The sequence below is a fragment of the Hippocampus bargibanti genome, linkage group LG01, assembly GCF_051943395.1.
Source record: "Hippocampus bargibanti isolate YZ-2025 linkage group LG01, ASM5194339v1, whole genome shotgun sequence".
Classification (NCBI taxonomy): domain Eukaryota; kingdom Metazoa; phylum Chordata; class Actinopteri; order Syngnathiformes; family Syngnathidae; genus Hippocampus; species Hippocampus bargibanti.
In genome coordinates this window covers 1363842-1383862 of record NC_142734.1, presented here as the reverse complement: position 1 = coordinate 1383862, position 20021 = coordinate 1363842, and the positions used below count along the sequence as shown (strand labels likewise).

General features: G+C 43.8%; 1 protein-coding gene across 2 annotated transcripts in view; it reads right to left on the bottom strand.

Annotated features, from left to right (window-relative positions):
* Positions 1-19507, bottom strand: part of LOC148902670 (fibroblast growth factor 14-like) — a 21687-nt gene extending 2180 nt beyond the window's left edge. Inside the window, exons 1-5 of one of the 2 annotated variants that reach the window (XM_089020664.1) lie at positions 18485-19507; positions 8943-9053; positions 7204-7307; positions 1617-1815; positions 1-793 (exon numbers count right to left, since the gene is read on the bottom strand). The exon at positions 1-793 is cut by the window's left edge and continues 2180 nt beyond it. In XM_089020664.1, coding sequence (XP_088876790.1) covers positions 642-793; positions 1617-1815; positions 7204-7307; positions 8943-9053; positions 18485-19085 — 1167 coding nt within the window. In that variant the 5' untranslated portion in view covers positions 19086-19507 and the 3' untranslated portion in view covers positions 1-641. Of the gene's footprint in view, positions 794-1616; positions 1816-7203; positions 7308-8942; positions 9054-12468; positions 13107-18484 lie in introns of those variants that run through there. The other variant, XM_089020748.1, reaches the window with a different exon arrangement.
* Between the last annotated feature and the right edge of the window lie 514 nt (positions 19508-20021).

Below are 20021 nucleotides of genomic sequence, written 5' to 3'. Positions count from 1 at the left end.
CCATGTAAACAATAACTGGGCTGCATGAGTTTTGTGCTCCAAACGTGAAAAAAAAAACCTTCTTCGCTTGATGCTACGTGCGTAATGCATGTGAGTGAAATTATTGAACGGCTACACAGAAAAGAGGCGTGTAGCATTGATTCGCTGCATGGCTGGGAGGTAGCGAGTTCAATCTGCTGTACGAGAAATAAACCCCAAAAAACATGGCTGACTGTCATAGCAGAACCAAAGTGGTGTTGAGATACGGCGGATTGGATGCAACTTCAACGCTCCCATCATCTTTCTTTGTCAGGGTGGTTTCAAATCCACCGTGCGTGCATGTTTGTGTTATAAAACAAGCGCACCTGGCAACCGAGCAAGATCGGAGAAGGATAAGCAGGCCTCCTACAGGAAAATGGCACATTTGTATCATTTCGTTTTCAGAACTTCCTTCCCCGCCACTGCATTTTCTTTCTGTTCGGCCGTGGGCCTCATTGATCTTCGATATTTCCAGTCTTAGATCTTAGCGGAGATCAGTGGGGGGGGGGGGTGCCGTGGTGCATCCCCTTTCGCCGCTGACCAGTCTCCACTTGACTTCCTGTGTCTTTTGTCACCTTTGTTGCAAAATGGCGGACTTCTCGGGGGGGTGTGGGGACACTGGGCTATGTCTCCTCCTTGTCGGGTTTGCTAACGGGCTTACCGCCGTTCATGATCACTGGCTCGCTGGTTGTGCTTTTAGAAGGCGGAACCCCGGCGACTTTAGGCGGCGGCGCTTCGCCGACGTCGTGTAGTGAAGGCTCTCGGTACATTGCGACTGGAAGGGGTGAGTCGGGGGAGATGTGGGGTGAATGATGAAAGAAAAAGAAATGGGAAAAATAGCATTTTATTCAGATTTTGTACTTCTAAAATCGGTGCTTGTGTTTCATTGGATGTTTTCAAAATACAGTAAAGTCTCGTTATATCGATATTCAAGGGAGTCCGAAAAAATATCGATATAACCGGGACTATCGATATATCCGACCCTGTTTGCATGTAATTTTCTCCGTGCGTGCATAGAAATAGTATCGATATAACCGGGACTATCGATATATCCGATATCGATATAACGAGACTTTACTGTAGAAGCATGTCAAACCATCTGTGAGCGTTCAGGAAGATGATGAGAAGGTTTCTTCAGCCGTCATCTTTGAAGGTGTCGGACGTTTCGCTTCTTATCTAAGAGGCTTCATCAGCGAACTAAAATCTTTTGCTGGTAGTTGTGGCCCTATATATAGACGTGTTGGTATATATAGGTCCCTGCTCTCAGGTTGGGGGGAGCAGAGGACTACTCCATACGGCTACACTGATTACTTCTATTGTCCTGCCTGAGTATGGGGTCTACGACTGGCCTGATTGCCCCATTTGATATGGTATCACCTCATCAGCATAACTAAGCCTATGTTGCCTGAGAAGTCGGTTGTAGGAACGTCGTCAAATGAGTGGTTGCTAGCTTTTAGGTGCATATGTACTGCAGATTAAGGCCCACTAGTATTATCCCTGCGATTATAAAGTCTTTTTTGAGAATCCATTATTATTATGATTACCAGTAGTAGTGTTAGTAGTGACGACACAAAAAAATGACGGCGAGCGGGAGTTACCTTCGATAGGTTTCGGCAAGAAATGTGCAGCTGGTTTGGTCTTCTTGACTCTGTTGCCCTTCATGGCCTGGCCTTCCTTGTTGAGACCAAGGAACCAAGCCCGACCCGATTCCTTCTGTCTGTACAGCATGGAGCTGTAGATCACATAATAGTTCTCGAACACAGACTCCTTAAATTTGCACTCCGGGGTGAACATTTCCTGAGGACACAAGAAGGCATGAAAAGACTTTGAACAATCAGATTGCCTCTCGTGAACACGTTCAGCCGTTGCTTGTTTTGATGAGCCGCAGTATTTAATCAGCCAGTCAATACATTGTTTGCGCTGATTCTTTTATCCCCAACACAAAGAAGCCAGGGCGACCCGGTAGTCGAGTGGTTCGCAGGCCGGTGTCACAGTGCCGAGGTGGTGAGTTCAAGACCCGGTCTGGCCTCCCTGTGTGGAGTTTGTATGTTCTCCCCGGGCCTGCTTGGGTTTTCTTCGGGTCCTCCGGTTTCCCAAAAACATGCATGGCAGGTTAATTGGACACTTTGAAATGTCTGTAAGATTTGAAAAGTTGTTTTTTTAGACTTGGAACGGATTAATTATTTTTGCATTGATCATAACGGAAGGTGTTGTTTCGGTTTTAGAACTAATCTGTTTTCAAACAGGTTTCTGGAACGGATTATGCTTGAAAACCGAGGTATCACTGTACTATAGTTTGGCCATATCACAACACACTCGCAGCGGATTGTTTCAGACCTAGCACTACTGAAGGCCTACGAGTGACACGCACGGCGCGCTACTCCTGTAAACTGATAACCTCGTAAACAGCTCACTTTCACAACCCCGAAAGGGTTAATGGACTCCGTGTCGGCCCCTTTCACACATTCACATCGTTTTCAGCGAGTCAATCCTTCCCGTCGCCCTGTTCCCAAACAACTAAAATGGCAACCAGTGATAGCATTCGGGTCCACTTTCCCATGAATGAACTGTCTGCGCCGATTAACATACAAAGGGGGGCGGGGGGGAGGGGGGGGGGCGCAGAGTAGCCCCCGCCCCTCTTTCACATGAGACCCAAATCATCCCCCGTTGGCCATATTTGTCCAGCCCTCTTCTTATTGGCTGTTGCGGGTCTCTTGTCAGAGCCTACAGACACATTGTCATTCAACTCGGGTCTGCCGGTCCGAGTCTCATAGCAACATGAGGAAGAAGAAGGCGACAATGTCGCCGTGGCAACCAACCAGCGCATGAGAGGGATGGGCTCAATGTGACTGCTTGGGTGGGCTGCAAAGGTGAGATGAAAAGAGATGGACGCAATGGCCACTCGCTCATTTCAAATCTTCATCATTGGGTTCCGTAAAAAGATCATTCTTCCATACGGCTACGGCAGGAACCAGTACGCATCACACGTGCACGCTCTCACACGTGCACGCTCTCACACTTGTGGCTCCAGTGGGAAGAATGGAGGGACGTCGCGGAGCCTTTGCTCAGCTATGAAATTGGTTGGTGACAAAAATGTCAAGAGATGTTTGTTCGGACACTGTCAACAAAGGCTCGAACGAACACAGCAAGATTGTCTTTTGGATAGGATTGGATGTACAGTGATTGATACCATTTAATTGGTTCCCAGAAAGTGTGTGTAAGGTGAAAAGTGTGTATTCCAAACATTAATTTCCCATAGGAAACCATTAAAATGAGAATAATCCGTTCCCAGGTGCCCATAACATATAATTTTCAACTAAATTACCCTTAAAGGACAACCGACACCATTTTTTGTCATTAAAAAACGTTTTATAGCATCTAAAATACCCAAAACACGCAGACTGATATTTTTAGACAAGTGCAAAACACCAATAAAAGTGAGTTAAAGTGTCCCAAAGCTACTTGAAAAGTAGCCCAGAAATTGCGAGTTTCAGAAGGTCCCGCCCCCTTGTTCGTGACGTCACGCCAGGACGTCTTTGCCTTGCTCTAGAATAAAAACAATGGCTTCAGATTCGGGGAAGATGCTTTCCTGTTACTCATCCAGTTATGAATATGATTCAAATAGTTCTGAAGAGGAAAGCATAAATGTTTGCAATTGATTAAAGAAGTCCGTCCATATCAATTCCAATGTAGCGTCCCAGAAAATGCACAAGATGGCGCCCAAGCTCCCTTGGAAATGGGCTGATTTGTCTGCTGGGAATTTGTGTCATATTTAGTCACGACCTTGGGCAAAGATTTATTATTCATTTGTTGAAGAAGACAATCTTTTGTGATGCGCGCAGTGCTCATGTTTGCGTCGGTCAGGGAGGCCGGCCATGCATCATTCAAAGCTGCTTTTAGAATAAAAGCAGCTTTGACGCTCGAGACAAACACCGCCAGGTCATTTGGACTGGCTTTGCGCTGGCTTATGTGTCATCATTTGGAAGTACAATGATACCTTGGCTTACGAGACAGAGTGTGTAAGGCGAAAAGTGTGTATCCCAAAAAATAATTTCCCATAGGAAACCATTAAAATGAGAATAATCCGTTCCCAGGTCCCCATAAAACATCATTTTCTACTTTTGTATTTTCTAAGTCTTAAAACCACACCAAATAGACCTTATTTTATGTATAATAAATGTGCTATGGTATTATAATGAAAGAAATAAACAGTACTGTAATAAAGTTGTTTTATTTACCTTTGTGATGGTCGTTGATGGCTTGATGGAATGGATAGCTTTTTCCTTAAAGTGTACAGATGGCTTGTGCGGGTTATTTGTGGAGCCTGATTGATGTGATATTTTAACCTTGCAGCCTACACTCTGCTCAAAGTTGAAACAAGTCCAAAATTCACTGTTTTCTATCCATTTTATCACTCTCTCTGCCTGTCTCTTTAATGTTTAAACCACCTCCCCTCACTACTGCGTTCTTGACCAATCACGTGGCTTTAACCGAGGACTGGGGGCGGGGAATAGAGGACGAAAACAGTCAGCTGCCATTTTCTTGTTAGGAGAACGGGCTCGTTCCAACGACACATCACTTATTGTGGCGCTCCATGTGTATCCCGAAAAATAGTTTGTCTGCCAAGGTAAAATGTTCATAAATTTAACGTTCGTAAACCGAAAAGTTCGTAAGCCAAGGGGTTCGTAAACCGAGGTATCACTGTAACAGAAAGGGCAAAAAAAGAATGAATGAAAGAGAACCAAGCAGAGTGACAGTGGGACATGAAGGAAAACGCGCAGAATAAATCACAAAGGCATCAACAGCCTCATGCATGGAAAAACCAGCAGGAGATTTTCATTCTCTTCTTATCTCGCATTCGTTATCTGCCATTTTTTTTTTTACTCTCCGCTCACAGTGCACAAAGACGTGCGCTCTCTGCTATCTTTTGACTTGCATGTGCTGAGTACTTTGGAGGCGAGGCTGAGTACGAGCTGTTCCCCATTCATACGTGATCAAATGCAAAAATGGCGCCGTGTGGCTATGTTGAGCGTCAAGTCAACAGACCTGGACAGAATTATCATTACTATTCGGTTCAAGAAAAAAAACGTGGAAAATAAATCAATAAATAAATAAAATTCATCTATTGTTAAAGCGCTGTAATATGTATGTATTGCATTGTGGTGTTCATTGTTTGGTCTGCCATTTTGTTTCACGTCTCAAGTACTAATAGCTATCTATTTGCTGGCTGATGGTTATCTGTTCGCTGGCTAGTGGCTATCTTGTGGCTGCCGCTGCTCACCCGCAGAAAAAAATATCCTGTGACTGTGAAGTGTCCTTGAGAGTTTTGAAAGGCGCTTATAAATTAAATGTATTATTATTATTATCTATTGGCTGGCGAATAGCTAGCTAGTGGCTATCTATTTGCTGGCTAGTGGCTGTCTGTTTGCTGGTAAATAAGTATCTATTCGCTGGCTAATGGCTAGCTATTTGCTAGCTAGCTACTAGTTTTCAGGCTTATTTAATAGAAAATTGTTTTATGGGAATGGATTATTCTCATTTTTAATGGTTTCTTATAAATGTTTGGCAGACAAACGTTTGACCTTACACGCACTTTCTGGGAACCAATTAAGTTTGTAAGCTGAGGTATCACTGTATATCAATTTATGATTTTAAAAAATTAATTATCGTTCAGACCCTCATGTTTTAACCATGTGGGTCTCTGAGAGTTGTTTTTCACCTCCATGTGTGGGAAAATGCACGCATTTGTGTCTGCGCGTGCACGGCTCAGTTTGTGGGTGTGTTTGTTTGCAGTTATTATCACAGTGCTAATTACCGAGGGGGATTGTGGGTAAACAAATCGTTCCACAGAAAAGAGAGTCAGTGAGGACAGGAAGACAAAAGGAGTGAAGAGACGTTTTTGGTGTTATTCTGCTGACAAAAAAAAGGCTATTAGCGTAGCATCTTGACGGGAAGAACAGACCAAAACTTGGGGCCAATTGACCGAATCTGTTTTTGTGAAATGTGCAGTCTTGCTAAAAATAAGACAACAGGACGCTGATTTTAAAGAGTCATTGAATATTTTGGAAAATGAAGATCACAAGTTAATGACAGCCCATAAAAAAACAGGCCTTTAATTTGTATCCAGTGATACCTTGGCTTACGAACTTAATTGGTTCCCAGACAGTGTGTAAGGCGAAAAGTGTGTATCCCAAAAATTAATTAAAATTAATTTTTAATGAGAATAATCCATTCCCAGGTCCCCATAAAACACAACTTTCTAATTTTCTAAGCCTTAAAACTACACAAAATATACCTTATTTTATGTATAATAAATGTGCTATGTTATTATAATTAAAGAAATAAACTGTACGATATAATAAGGTCGTTTTATTTACCTTTGTGATGGTCGTTGATGGCTTGATGGATTGACAGCATTAAACACTTGATGAGGAACGTAACCTTCTTCTTTCACCATTTTGAGGAATGATCCCTTGTAGGTGCTTTCTCTGCCATAATTTTATCTAGTTCCTCATCAATTGTGTTCTGTTTAACTGGGTTGATAGCTTTTTGCATCAAGTGTACAGATGGCTTGTGCGGGTTGTTTGTGAAGCCTGATTGATGGGATATTTTAACCTTGCAGTCTACACTCTGCCTTTGAACTATCAAAGTTGAAATTCTCTCACTATAGTCTGCCTGTCTCTTTAAGGTTTAAACCACGTGCCCTCACTCCTGCGTTCTTGACCAATCACGTGGCTTTAACCGACGACTGGGGGCGGGGAATAGAGGACCAAAACAAGCCAACTGCCATTTTCGTGTTAGGAGAACGGGCTCCCTTCACGAACGACACATCACTCATTGTGGCAGCTCCGTGTGGATCCCAAAAAATAGTTTGTATGCCAAGGTAAAATGTTCATAAATTTAACGTTCATAAACCGAGAAGTTTGTAAGCCAAGGGGTTCGTAAACCGAGGTATCACTGTATCCCGTTGCTTGTGTCATTTTTCATTTGGCCGTTAGTGTTCGCGATGTGTCGGCAGTTCGCTGCTGCCGCCATTATCGTACGTTGTGATGCGTTCAGTGACATCACGTAAGTTACAGTGAACTTATGTTCTATTTCCCTTTTCTGTAAATAACACAGTTTTGTTATGTACAATGCTTATATACAGTATATGTTTGCTTGTATTGCGTGTTGAGGCACACTTACCGAAGAGTAGAGGTGACCCTCTCCGTTCATGGCGATGTAGAGACCGGATTTGACTGATTGGATGGCCACAACTCGAAGTCCCACCGGAATTAAGTTGAACAGAGCTGCAAGTAACACAAGTAACATGAGACAATCGTCACTGAATAAGTTTCGTCCAATCACTTCCTGTATCTTGGTTTGCGATACCTCTCGATACACGTGATTCGGATAATTCAGTGCTTTGTGGAAAGAACTCTTTTGTTTTTTCAGCATTTTTGGAGTCCAAAATAATTTGGAGATACATCGGAAAATACGGTACGTTTGAAAATCTTGTCAAACGTCTTTGCAGAAGAGCGAGACTGCTGTCGTTAGAATGGAACTCCATTTTCTTCCGTGTTCTCTCGCCATTCGTCTCTTTGCTTTTGTCTTCCGAGTGTATCATTGGAGGTGGCTCTCTGCTACGCTTGCAAACGCTACGTGTACGTATCATCACAATAACCGTCCGTGATGACGGCCGCTCTGACTTTTTTAGTTTTATTTTGCCGTGCGTCTTCCCTCCAATCAAGGCTTTGATTACGCGAGGGAAGGCAGAGTCCTCATTAATCAAGACGGCTTCCAAGTGCTTTTTGAATCGCTCTCGCTGCCAACAAACACACACCATATGACGAGCTGAGGACCAGAAATGGATGAAATGTGTCAAGGTGATCATCCATAGCAAAAAAAAAATGCTTCTGGTTGATTAGAAGATGAAATTTCAAGCAGCAGGTGATCAACATTGTCTTGTTCTCGAGTTGATGACGATGCCCTCCGTGACGTCACGGAGGGAACGCCCCTGACCGAGAAAGCGACACACAACTTTTTTTCGTCTGAAAACACCGTGTTGATCGCAAAATAAGAAGGAAAACTACATAAATAACGCGATGGTGAATCGTGTGTCGCAACCAATTGCGGTAACACGCATAAAGAAGGTGTAGGTTGACACAAATTCCCAGCAGACAAATCAGCTATTTCCAACGGAGCTTGTGCGCCATCTTGTGCATTTTCTGGGATGCTACATTGGAGTCCAGACGGCTCGAATTGATACGCAAGTACTTCTTTAATCCATTGCAAACATTTATGCTTTCCTCTTCAGAACTATTTGAATCATATTCATAACTGAGTAATGAGTAACAAGCATCTTTCGCCGAATCTGAACTCTCTGAAGCCATTTTTTTTATTCTAGAGCTTGGCAGTGTGTCACCAATAGTGATGCCACGAACAAGGGGGCGGGACTTTCTGAATCTGCCCAGTTCCGAGCTCATTTTGTGGCAGTTTTTGGGACACTTTAAGTCATTTTTAATTTTTAATTGTTTTGCATTAGACTAAAAATATCAGCCTGCGGTGTTTTGGGGATTTAAGATGCGATAAAACGTTTTTCTGATGTCAGTTAGGAAACAAAAAAAAATGGTGTCGCTTGTGCTTTAACTCATTCACTGCCAGACGATGTGCACAACATGTGTCCACTCCAGTGCCAGGTTTTTTGTCAACTTTACTCAAATTCCAGGACCCACAGAATATTGCGTTTTAGGACTACAGAAACATTCAATGCAGCGTAAAAAAAAAACTTCGTCTTTCATCAGAAAAAAGTGTTAATTCCTAAATTATATGGGTCTGAACTTATATGAGCTAGAAATAAGGGCGGCAGTCCAAAATACAACGCGATACAGCTGGAACAAAGCATTAACATGGAAAAAAAAAGATACGCCCTTGTTTCTACTCACAAGAGTTGGTGCTGTCATCTTTGGTCCCATCCAGACTTCCATCCTGGCCCATCTGGAGATAGAAGCCTTGCCTGCAGAACAACCTGGTCACGATGCCTTTCAGCTGCGGTTCTGAGGGGGAAACAACAAGGAAGGCGGTTGGAAAAATGAAATCAAATACAGGTCAGAAGGATGTGTTTCAGGGTAAATGCTGGAGAGAAATCAGAACCTGTGTTGATCCAGTACAAGGTGACACCCCCCAAAAAAAAAAAAACGGGCCCCAACTCTAATTAGGCCCCGTTTCTTCCAGTTTTGGTCGAATGAAATGAAACTTTAGTCATATACCTCGGTTTACGAACGCCTTGGCTTACGAACTTTTCGGTTTATGAACGTTAAATTTATGAACATTTTACCTTGGCATACGAACTATTTTTCGGGATACACACAGAGCTGCCACAATGAGTGATGTGTGTCGTTCACGAACGGGCCCGTTCTCCTAACAACAAAATGGCACCCGGCTTGTTTTGGTCCTTGATTCCCCGCCCCCAGTCGTCGGTTAAAACCACATGATTGGTCAAGAACGCAGCAGTGAGGGTGGGATGGAGTTAAACATTAAAGAGACAGGCAGACCACAGAGATACAGTGAGAAAACGGAAAGAAAACAGTGATATTTGGACTTGTTTCAACTTTGATAGTTCAAAGGCAGAGTGTAGACTGCAAGGTTAAAATTCCCAGGCTCCACAAATAACCCGCAGAAGCCATCTGTACACTTGATACAAAAAGCTATCAACCCAGCTAAACAGAACACAATTGATGAGGAACTAGGTAAAATTATGGCAGAGAAAGCCCCTACAAGGGATCATTCCTCAAGATGGTGAAAGAAGAAGGCTACATTCCTCATCAAGTGTTTCATGCTGAGGAAACCGGTCACTCCATTCCATCAAGCCATCAACAACCATCACAAAGGTTAATAAAACAACTTTATTATACAGTACAGTTTATTTCTTTCATTATAATACCATAGCATATTTATGATACATAAAATAGCATATATTTTGTGTAGTTTTAAGTCTTAGAAAATTAGAAATTAGAAAATTAGAAAGTAGTAAATTATGTTTTATGTGTACCTGGGAACGGATTATTCTCATTTTAATGGTTTCCTATGGGAAATTATTTTTTGGGATACACACTTTTCATCTTACACACTCTGTCTGGGAACCAATGAAGTTCGTAAGCCAAGGTATCACTATATAGACAAACGCCGGCGGCCATATTCTCCGTTCCAAAGCATGCTGGGAATCCCCTTTGAGAGCATGCAGCATCAAGAAAGAGGAGAGGTGATGCACAGTGACAAAACCCAGGCTGACCCAGTTATAGGAAGAGGTTCCGCCTTTCTGATGGCTTTTTTTGGTTGCGATTTTGTTCCTATTGACTTTATTTCAATACAATTTGTCAAATACACCCTGCACCTCCCTTTTGCCTGCTTTTTTGGGGTCCACAAGCACCTTGCAGATCGTGACACGGTCAAGGTCGTGTTGTGAACAAAGCTTCGATTTGGCATGAACAAGCTCAGATCTGCCCGTCAAGTGAAGGCGAGCCCTTGTCAGGCCGCCACACATAGACTCGTGTCGCCATTTTAGATGAGAGGCAAAGAGGGTGAGCTAAATGAGCTTTTAATAAACTCAGTTTAAATTGTCATCACGATGATGTTTATTATGCAAATGGGTTGGTCATGTTTGCTTTATAATTAATGAAAAAAGAGTCCATGAGACCCCACTGGGGGAACATCACCTAATCATCTGCCGTCTATTCAAATTGCCCAACCTCCCCTTTTTGGACAAGCCTTCACGGCTGCTTTTCTTTCCACAATTTGCCAAGGTGATATTCCCGTTTTTTCCTCCCGGCATCTTTTTCTGTTACTAGGGAAATTCCCATCCTGGCGTTACCATGACAACAGTCTCACCATGCCACAATGTTCCAGTAGAGAGGTATTCCCCCATCCACACACACATACACAAAACCCATTTTGTATGTGACGCTTGACAATCAAAGTGTTACGAATGACACGTCCGTAGATGTGAAAATAAAACAACAAAACAAAAAAAGCAGCAACATCATCCGGCAATATGGCACCCGGTGACGCACTCGCCGACTGGCAAATGAGAAAACGCCAGAATCGTCTTGGACTCTGAGCCTCGCCATGCACACTTGATAGGAACGCAACGGGGTGGAGAGCGCTTCAGTCTGCCATCGACTTTCCATACCTGCCATCTTTCCATACCCGCACGCATTGATTTTTGATTGGGATAGGATTCAAATAGTTCTGAAGAGGAAAGCATAAATGTTTGCCATCGATTAAAGAAGTCTTTCCGTATCAATTCGAGTCGTCAGGACTCCAATGTAGCGTCCCAGAAAATGCACAAGATGGCGCCCAAGCTCCTTTGGAAATGGGCTGATTTGTCTGCTGGGAATTTGTGTCAACTAGTATCAAATAGTAGTCTTGTTGCAACACACAACGATTCACCATCGCGTTATTTATGTGTTTTCCTTCTAATCTCGCCATCAACACAAAGTTTTCAGACCAAACAAAGTACCCAAAATGCATTGCGTGTCGCTTTCTCGGTCAGGGGTGTTTCAGACGTGACATCACTTCAGGCATTGTCATTAACTCGAAAACAAGACTTCCAGAATATTCAGCGCGAGTTTTAAAACGTAAAATATCGCTATATGCGGTGGAATCTTTGGGGGGGGGGGGGGGGGGGTCTGCAAATTTTTTTGGGTGCCGGGGGTGTTGGCTGGAGGGATTGATGGAAAGATCTGAGGCAAAGCGACTGGATTACCGTGATACCAAATGGAGGCAGGAGGTAGCGGATTGGGGGGGGGGGTTGAATTGAACGCATGTGGAATCATTGGAGGACTTCGAATGTTAATAATATGTAGCGTGAAAGGGGTGCCCCGGAAAAAGACTTGAAGAGTTGAGAGAAAAAAAACCAGACACCCCCCACTAACCCCTTTTGTGAGACCTTCATGCAAAGGTCCTCCATTGTGGGACTATTAAAGGCTTTCTGATTCGGATTCATTGTTGCTTTTCTCAAGTCCGAACGTGACCCACGGACATGCGACGTCACCTCCCCATCATCTGCCCCCCCACGAACACCCCCCCCCACTGACTTTCCACACGATCGCTTTGACTAGACGACGATCACAAATCACTTCAACGTCCGCCTTCACTCGACAAAATGTCAGCCAATAATCATTCCAATAATCATTTTTTTTTTCACTTTCCACGCGCGCGCGTGCCATGAGTCAGACATTGTGGAGAAAAAAAAGAGAGAACGACGAGACAGACCGATCTGTGGCTTCAATAATGGATAGACTCGGAAACCCGTGAACCGTGGGTCGCTACGAGACATGACAGCGCGTGTGCGTGAGATGGAAGGCTAAAACAACTCAAAGTGGGCGAGATTTTTCTCTCGCGCAAAACGTACATTTGCGCGAGCTATGTATGTATGTAGCGTGAGAGACGTCGACGCGTTTCCACGCACACCTTGTCTCCGTAGCCTTCTCTTCTTCAAGCCAAATATTCGGACTTTCGAGAAAATGTCGACCAGGTTCCCGTTGCAAAGCCCCTGTTTCTTGCTGGGGCTTTTCCGTCGCCGGTGAGGGGTCGGTCGGTGGGCGTGTTGCTCCCTCGCTTGCCGCTTCTGGCGGATCAAACCGCTGGCGATGGCCGCCGCCATGTCCCCCCGCCGAGACGGCCGACACAAAAAGCCGAGGAGGCGTCTAGCGGGCTCGTCACTCGCCTTCTGCGTTGAAGCGGGGGGTGCTCGGATCCCAGACGGTGCCGCACCCCACAGTCGCGGCGGCTTCGCCGGCTACAGCGGCGCCATCCGAGCGATTCGCGGCCGTCGCCGCGCGTCACGGCCGCGGGCCATTGGCTCCAAACGCACAGCGGTTTACCTGTCCGTCACGTCCCGCCAGACAGCGCTCAATGAACGGCATCTGGCAGGCGCCTCATCGAGGTGCCTCGGCGGGGGTCCCCCACCATGGTCGACATCCCCCCCCGCCCCCACTCGAGACGAACGCGACCCTCTGAAGGACGCACAATTAGGGAGAGAGTCCGTTCGCGACTAAATGTCCGTTTTTGGGTGGCGAGGCGAAGCGCGCGTGCAGCTGCCAGCCAGCTTCAGGTTGGTGATGTGTCGTTCGCGAACGAGCCGCTTCTCTGAAGTGAACGAAGAGAGTCGGTTACGAAAAAGGAGCCGGAAATGGGAGCCGACTTCTTTTTGGTCCTCTAGTCTTCGTCAGGTGGACAAATGTTAGCAAATTATGCTGTTATTATTATTTAATTATTATATTTGTTACTAGTTGGTATGATAGCATTATATCTCAAAATCCACCTATTTAAAATAGCATTTTCTGTGTAGCTATCTCTCTTGTTTCTATTTATGATCATATTTTATTTATTGTATTCGATTTGTGATTGTATTTTATTGATTATAGTACCTATGCTTGTCTGTGACTGTAAATTGTCCCTGAGAGCTTTGAAAGGCGCTTAAAATCTAATGTATCATTATTATTATATTATTATTATTATTATGAAGCAAATTCGTGACAGCTGATCATATTAGTCATGTATTAGCTAGCTAGCTAACTTGATCTATTTGAGTTATTCCCGGTTGAACGGGGTCACAGTTGCCTGCTACCTAGCTATCTATTTGCTATCTATTAGCTGTCTAACTAGCTAGCTAGCTAGCTATTAGTTATCTATTAGCTAGCTAACTTGATCTATTTGAGTAATTCCCGGTTTAGCTAGATAGCTATCTATTAGTTATCTATTAACTAGCTACCTAACTTGATCTATCTATTAGTTATCTATTAGCTAGATATTAGTTATCTATTAGCTAGCTAACTTGATCTATTTGAGTTATTCCCGGTTTAGCTAGATAGCTATCTATTAGTTATCTATTAGCTAGCTAGCTAACTTGATCTATCTATTAGTTATCTATTAGCTAGATAGCTAACTTCATCTATTTGAGTTATTCCCAGTTTAGCTAGCTACCCGGATAGCTATTAGTTATCTATTAGCTAGCTAGCTAACTTGATCTATCTATTAGTTATCTATTAGCTAGCCAGCTAGCTTCATCTATCTATTAGTTATCTATTAGCTAGCTAACTTGATCTACCTATTAGTTATCTATTAGCTAGCTAGCTAACTTGACCTATTTGAGTTATTCCCGGTTTAGTGAACGCTGGCGCGTGTGGCTGCCGCTGCTTACCTACAAAAAAACTGATCCTGTGACTGTAAAGTGACCTTGAGAGTTTTGAAAGGTGCTGATAAATGAAATGTATTATTATTATTATTATTATTATTATTATTATTATTATTATTATTATTATCAGACCAGAGTAACCACAGGGAAAGTGAAAGTTAGTGGATGCTCTCTGTGCACATATAAATCAAGCCATATAAATACAAATATTTGATATACTGTAGTGTATTTTTTTACATGAGTAATTCGTTTTTCACATGATTTTTTTTTTGGCAGTTAATTAATTTAAGCAACCAAAAAAACCGAGGAGCCATTTGGGAGCCAACAGAGCCGGATCCTTTTAGTGGGTCGAGCCAAAAGAACCGGCTCTCTGAAAATAACCGGAATTCCCATCACTAATTCAGGTGTGTAAAACAAACGCGAGGCACCACGCGGTCTCGGCGGAAATCAAGCGGCTGGACTTTCAAAGTTAAACAAATTTCCGATCGGTGAGAGGATGCGGTTGCGTCTCCGATAAAGCAAGCGGGGGCTTGACAGGAGTCCCCATCTCCGTCTGAAATTTACTTTGACTGCCACTTGAGGGCGCCAGAGTGACATGGAAGCGCGATGCCAGGCAACTTTGGCTTGACAGCTGGAATGCAAGCTTTCATGACTCAATCAATCAGGATCGTTTTGACTGAATGCGGATTTGCCCGATGCTCTTCAATTAAATAAATAAAATCCATTAATACGCAATTTGACAAAACACATTTTATCCACTCTGCATTTTTCACGTATTGATATTATCAAGCAATACGTCTGTCTTTAGTTCGCTGACGAAGCTTCTCGGATGAGGAGCGAAACATTCCGACTATTTCAAAGAAGTACAGATGACGGCTAAAGAAACCTTTTCATTGATCATCAAGCAATATATTTCTGTTTTTGGCGATTCCAGCGTCAGATTGACAACCCTCCGCCATTAAAAAGAGCCCCTTACCTGGTCCCGTTTGATTTAAAGCAGCCCGTATGCGCCTCTCGGCAACTTTGAGGATGAACTCAAAATCCATGACTGAAAACGGACGCGGCGACTGACAGCATCGGCCTTTTTAAAAGCTCCTCGAGTCCCAATCAGGGCCTCACGCAAACATGCCGTGATGTCACACACGGCTATCATCGAGCCAAAAGGTCAACCAAGTTCAAGTATGAGTGATTGACACCCCTGGACAGCCCAAAGCCGCCGCCTCCCCTTTTACACCTTAGCCATCGTCACTCCGACGCTTTTCTTAAATTTAGACAGTCGCCAATGAGAAGTGCTGCATAATAAATAACAATACAGTGATACCTTGGCTTACGAACTTAATCGGTTCCCAGACAGAGTGTATAAGGTGAAAAGTGTGTATCTCAAACATTAATTTCCCATAGGGAACCATTAAATGAGAATAATCCGTTCCCAGGTCCCCATAAAATAGAATTTTCTACTTTTCTAAGCCTTAAAATTACACAAAATATACCTTATTTTATGTATAAAAATGTGCTATGGTATTATAATTAAAGAAATAAACTGTACTATATAATCGTTGATGGAATGGAGTAGCCGGTTTCATCAGCATTAAACACTTGATGGGGAACGTAGCCTTCTTCGTTCACCATCTTGAGGAATGATCCCTTGTAGTTGTTTTCTCTGCCATAATTTTACCTTGTTCATCATCAATTGTGTTCTGTTTAGCTGGGTTGATAGCTTTTTGCATCAAGTGTACAGATGGCTTGTGCGGGTTGTTTGTGGAGCCTGATTGATGGGATATTTTAACCTTGCGGTCTGCTTTTGAACTATCAAAGTTGAAACTCTCTCACTGTCGTCTGGCTGTCTCTTTCATGTTTAAACCACCTCCCCTCACTGCTGCGTTCTTGACCAATCACGTGGCTTTAACTGAAGACTGGAGGCGGGGAATAGAAGACAAAAACGCTTTGTTGTTAGAAGAACGGGCTCGTTTGCGAACGACACATCACCCATTGAGGCAGCTCCGTGTGTATCCCAAAAAATAGTTTGTACGCTAAGGTAAAGTTTTCATCAAAGTAACGTTCGTAAACCGAAAAGTTCGTAAACCGAGGGGTCCGTAAACCGAGGTATCACTGTATTTATTTCGGGCCCTAAAGCTTCTCATGAGGAGTTCAGAGGAGATGTGGAAGATCTGAAAGTACGGGCACATTTCCCAGTTTTTTATCACCACGTCATTGAAAACACCTCCTTGTAGAGCCTTTGAAGGGTGGCCGCTCTTTGGAAAAATATCACTCGGCACTCTCTTCTGCTTTCACACACACGTATGACGACAAACAAAAAACAAAACGAGAGCATCGCCTTGCTTTCATTTATTGCCAACGCACTCGGAAAGATCCTTTGGAGATAAATACGCTCCTTAACTCATTCACTGACTTTACATCATTATGAACTGTCTGAGAGAGAGAGAGAGAACTTTTTTGGGCTAGTTTTGGTCTTTTTGGCTACTGAGCTAGCTATCTATTAGCTATATATCTATCTAGCTGGCTTTCTGTGTAGCTAGCTAGATATGTAGCTGGCTAGCTGTATATCTTTCTAGCTAGCTATCTATATTGGCTATGTATTAGCTAGCCAGCTAGTTTTCTATCGATTTGAGTTACTTTCGGGTTGCGTGAACGCTGGCGCGTGTGGCTGCCACTGCTCACAGAAAAACTGATCCAGTGACTGTAAAGTGACCTTGAGAGTTTTGAAAATGAAATGTTTTATAATTATTATTATTATTTTGTCCATGTTAGCGCTTCAATCAATAAGTATTGTGTTGGATTTTGTGCAGGCACCCTCATTTCAAGCTCAGATAACTCCAGACCCATTAAACTTAGGAATTAACTCTGTGTATATAAGTTTCTTACCCGGAAGAGGCTATGATGGAAAACGTGGAGGATTTGGAAGTGTCCCATTTGGAGTCGTAATCATCAAAAAAAAAAAAAAAAAAAAAAGGATTTATGGCCGCGAGAGTCCGCAAACGCCATTGCTTAAAGGCGTGAGCGTTTGAATAATAGATGCAGAGCGTCGCCTTGATGGCAACTTAGCAGAGAAGGCAAGCGAGCATGTGAACGTATAACGGTGGTGGGCTATAAAAGGCCGAACTTCCAAACTAGGTCACACCACGTGACGACGACTTCGACCTTCCTGACAAGCACACTCTCCAAAGATATGAAGTGCGAGGTCAACGCCAACTCCATCATGGGAAAGGCCCAACAGGAAGTACAGTGATACCTTGGCTTATGTGTTTAAGGCGAAAAGTGTGACTCCCAAAAATTAATTTCCCATAGGAAACCATTAAAATGACAATAATCCGTTCCCAGGTGCCCATAAAACATACTTTTCTACTTTCTAATTTTAAAAACTACACAAAAGATACCTTATTTTATGTATAATAAATGTGCTATGGTATTATAATTAAATAAATAAACGGTACAGTATAATAAAGTCGTTTTATTTACCTTTGTGATGGTTGTTGATGGCTTGGTGGAATGGATTGAATTACCCGCACAAGCCATCTGTACACTTGATGCAAAGAGCTATCAACCCAGCTAAACAGAACGCAATTGATGAAGAACTAGGTAAAATTATAGCAGAGAAAGCACCTACAAGGAATCATTCCTCAAGATGGTGAAAGAAGAAGGCTACGTTCCTCATCGAGTGTTTAATGCTGATGAAACCGGCCACTCCATTCAAACAAGCCATCAACGACCGTCACAAAGGTAAATAAAATGACTTTATTATAAAGTACAGTTTATTTCTTTCATTATAATACCATAGCACATTTATTATACATAAAATAAGGTATATTTTGTGTAGTTTTAAGGCTTAGAAAATTAGAAAGTAGAAAATGATGTTTTATGGGGACCTGGGAACGGATTATTCTCCTTTTAATGGTTTCCTATGGGAAATTAATTTTTGGGAGTCACACTTTTCGCCTTAAACACACTCTATCTGGGAAGCAATTAAGTTCGTAAGCCAAGGTATCACTGTACTCCCAAAAATGTTAATATGTGCTGTTGTTCGTAACTCGGGGAATGTTCATAGCTCGGGGTGGGTGTTCGTAACTTGAGCACTGTTCGTAACTCGGGGAATGCTCGTAAATTGTGGGCTTGCTACACACACACACATACACGCACGCACACAGTCCTCCCTCCTTTGCACTTGCTCCACAACCCGCAGAGAAAACAGCAGCCACCAGTAGCATGAAAGTGTAATTGTCTCGGCGGGCACGCGCGCGCACACGCACACGCACAGCCAGACTCAAAACTCACCAATTGGGTTCTTGGTTTTCTTGAGGCTCTTGCCACAAAGACACTGCAGCATATGCGATCCTTTGCTGAACACGTTGCTCCAAATAAACCGCATGGATTTAGCCGACGAAGGGGAGGAGCAGGACGAGGACGTAGGAGAAAAGGAAGTGCGAGAAGACGACGACGAGAGGCGCACCGGATGCGGCAGCCTAAATTTCAACCACCGCCGCATGGGGGCCGACTGCGACTCGCCCCCCCGTTTGCATCCCAGCGGAAACGACCGGCTGTCGGCTTCACTTCGGGAATGGCGCTCCCTAGCTCCGCCAATGCGCGCCGTAGAAAGGAAGACAAGAAGCAAACCGGGGCGCTCGCCCGGCGTCCTCCCCGCCTCGACGTCGTCTTTCCCCTCGGAAGAGCGGCGGCGGCGGCGGCGGCGACTGCCGCGCTCCCGCCGAGGCGTGAAGAGCCCCCGGGCGCCCCTCTGCAAATGGCGTCGTCTTGTGCCGCGCGGCGCCGGGAGAGGAGCGGTGGGGGCGGCGGCGGCGGCGGCGGAGGACAGGCATGCGGCGGCGCTAGTTGGAAGTCGGCGGTACGTCGGCTTGTGCGTAAAAAAACATTGCATATTAGTGACGTGGGGGGTGGGGGGGGGTCAGGTGGGCGGGATGCGGAACCCCCGCGTGTCCGTCAGTAAGTGTAGCTGCTCACCGAGAGGAATCACTGCGGGGAATCTCTGCTCTGGAATCTCCGCACTCTCCCGCCATTCATTCCCCCCACGCCCCTTTCCAAAGTCCTCATGAATATTTCATCCGTCTTTCGCCCCTCCCCCACTTGTCAATAATCCATCATTGATCGATACTGGCCCCACGCAGCGGTTCCGCGTTGCGAAAAAGTGATCCGAAAGGGAATCCGTGGGCCGCCGCTTTCCAGGCTAGCCAACCGGAGGTGCTTCAAAGCAAACTGTCAAGGAGCGTGTTTTTTTTTTTTTTTTTTTTTTTTTTTTTTTGAGCAGCCGCTACACAATATCCGGTGGCGTAACGAGCCTTCACAATAAAAGAGATTTGAAGATCCACGCGGGATCGTTTCGGGCGTTTGGACTGAGCAGGCCAATGAGATGAGCTTTAGAATCATTGTGTTGGAATCGGAGGGACCTCAAACAGTACAATAGCTATCTGGCTGGCTAGCTGTTAGCTATCTATTATATAATAATAATAATAATACATTTCATGTGTAATAACAATAATAGTAATAATAATAATAATAATAATAATAATTTGCATTTATATTACTGTATCTATTAGCGAGCTAGCTAACTTTCTATCTAATTGAGTTACTTCCAAGTTGAGTTAACTAGCTAGCTCGCTAATAGATACAGTAATAATAATAATAATAATAATAATAATAATACATTTCATTTCTAATTTCAAAACACTCAAGGACACTTTACAGTCACAGGATATTTTTTTCTGCCGGTGAGCAGCGGCAGCCACACGCGCCAGCATTCACTCAACCCTGAAGTAACTCAAATAAATAGGAAGCTAGCTAGCTTGCCAATAGATAG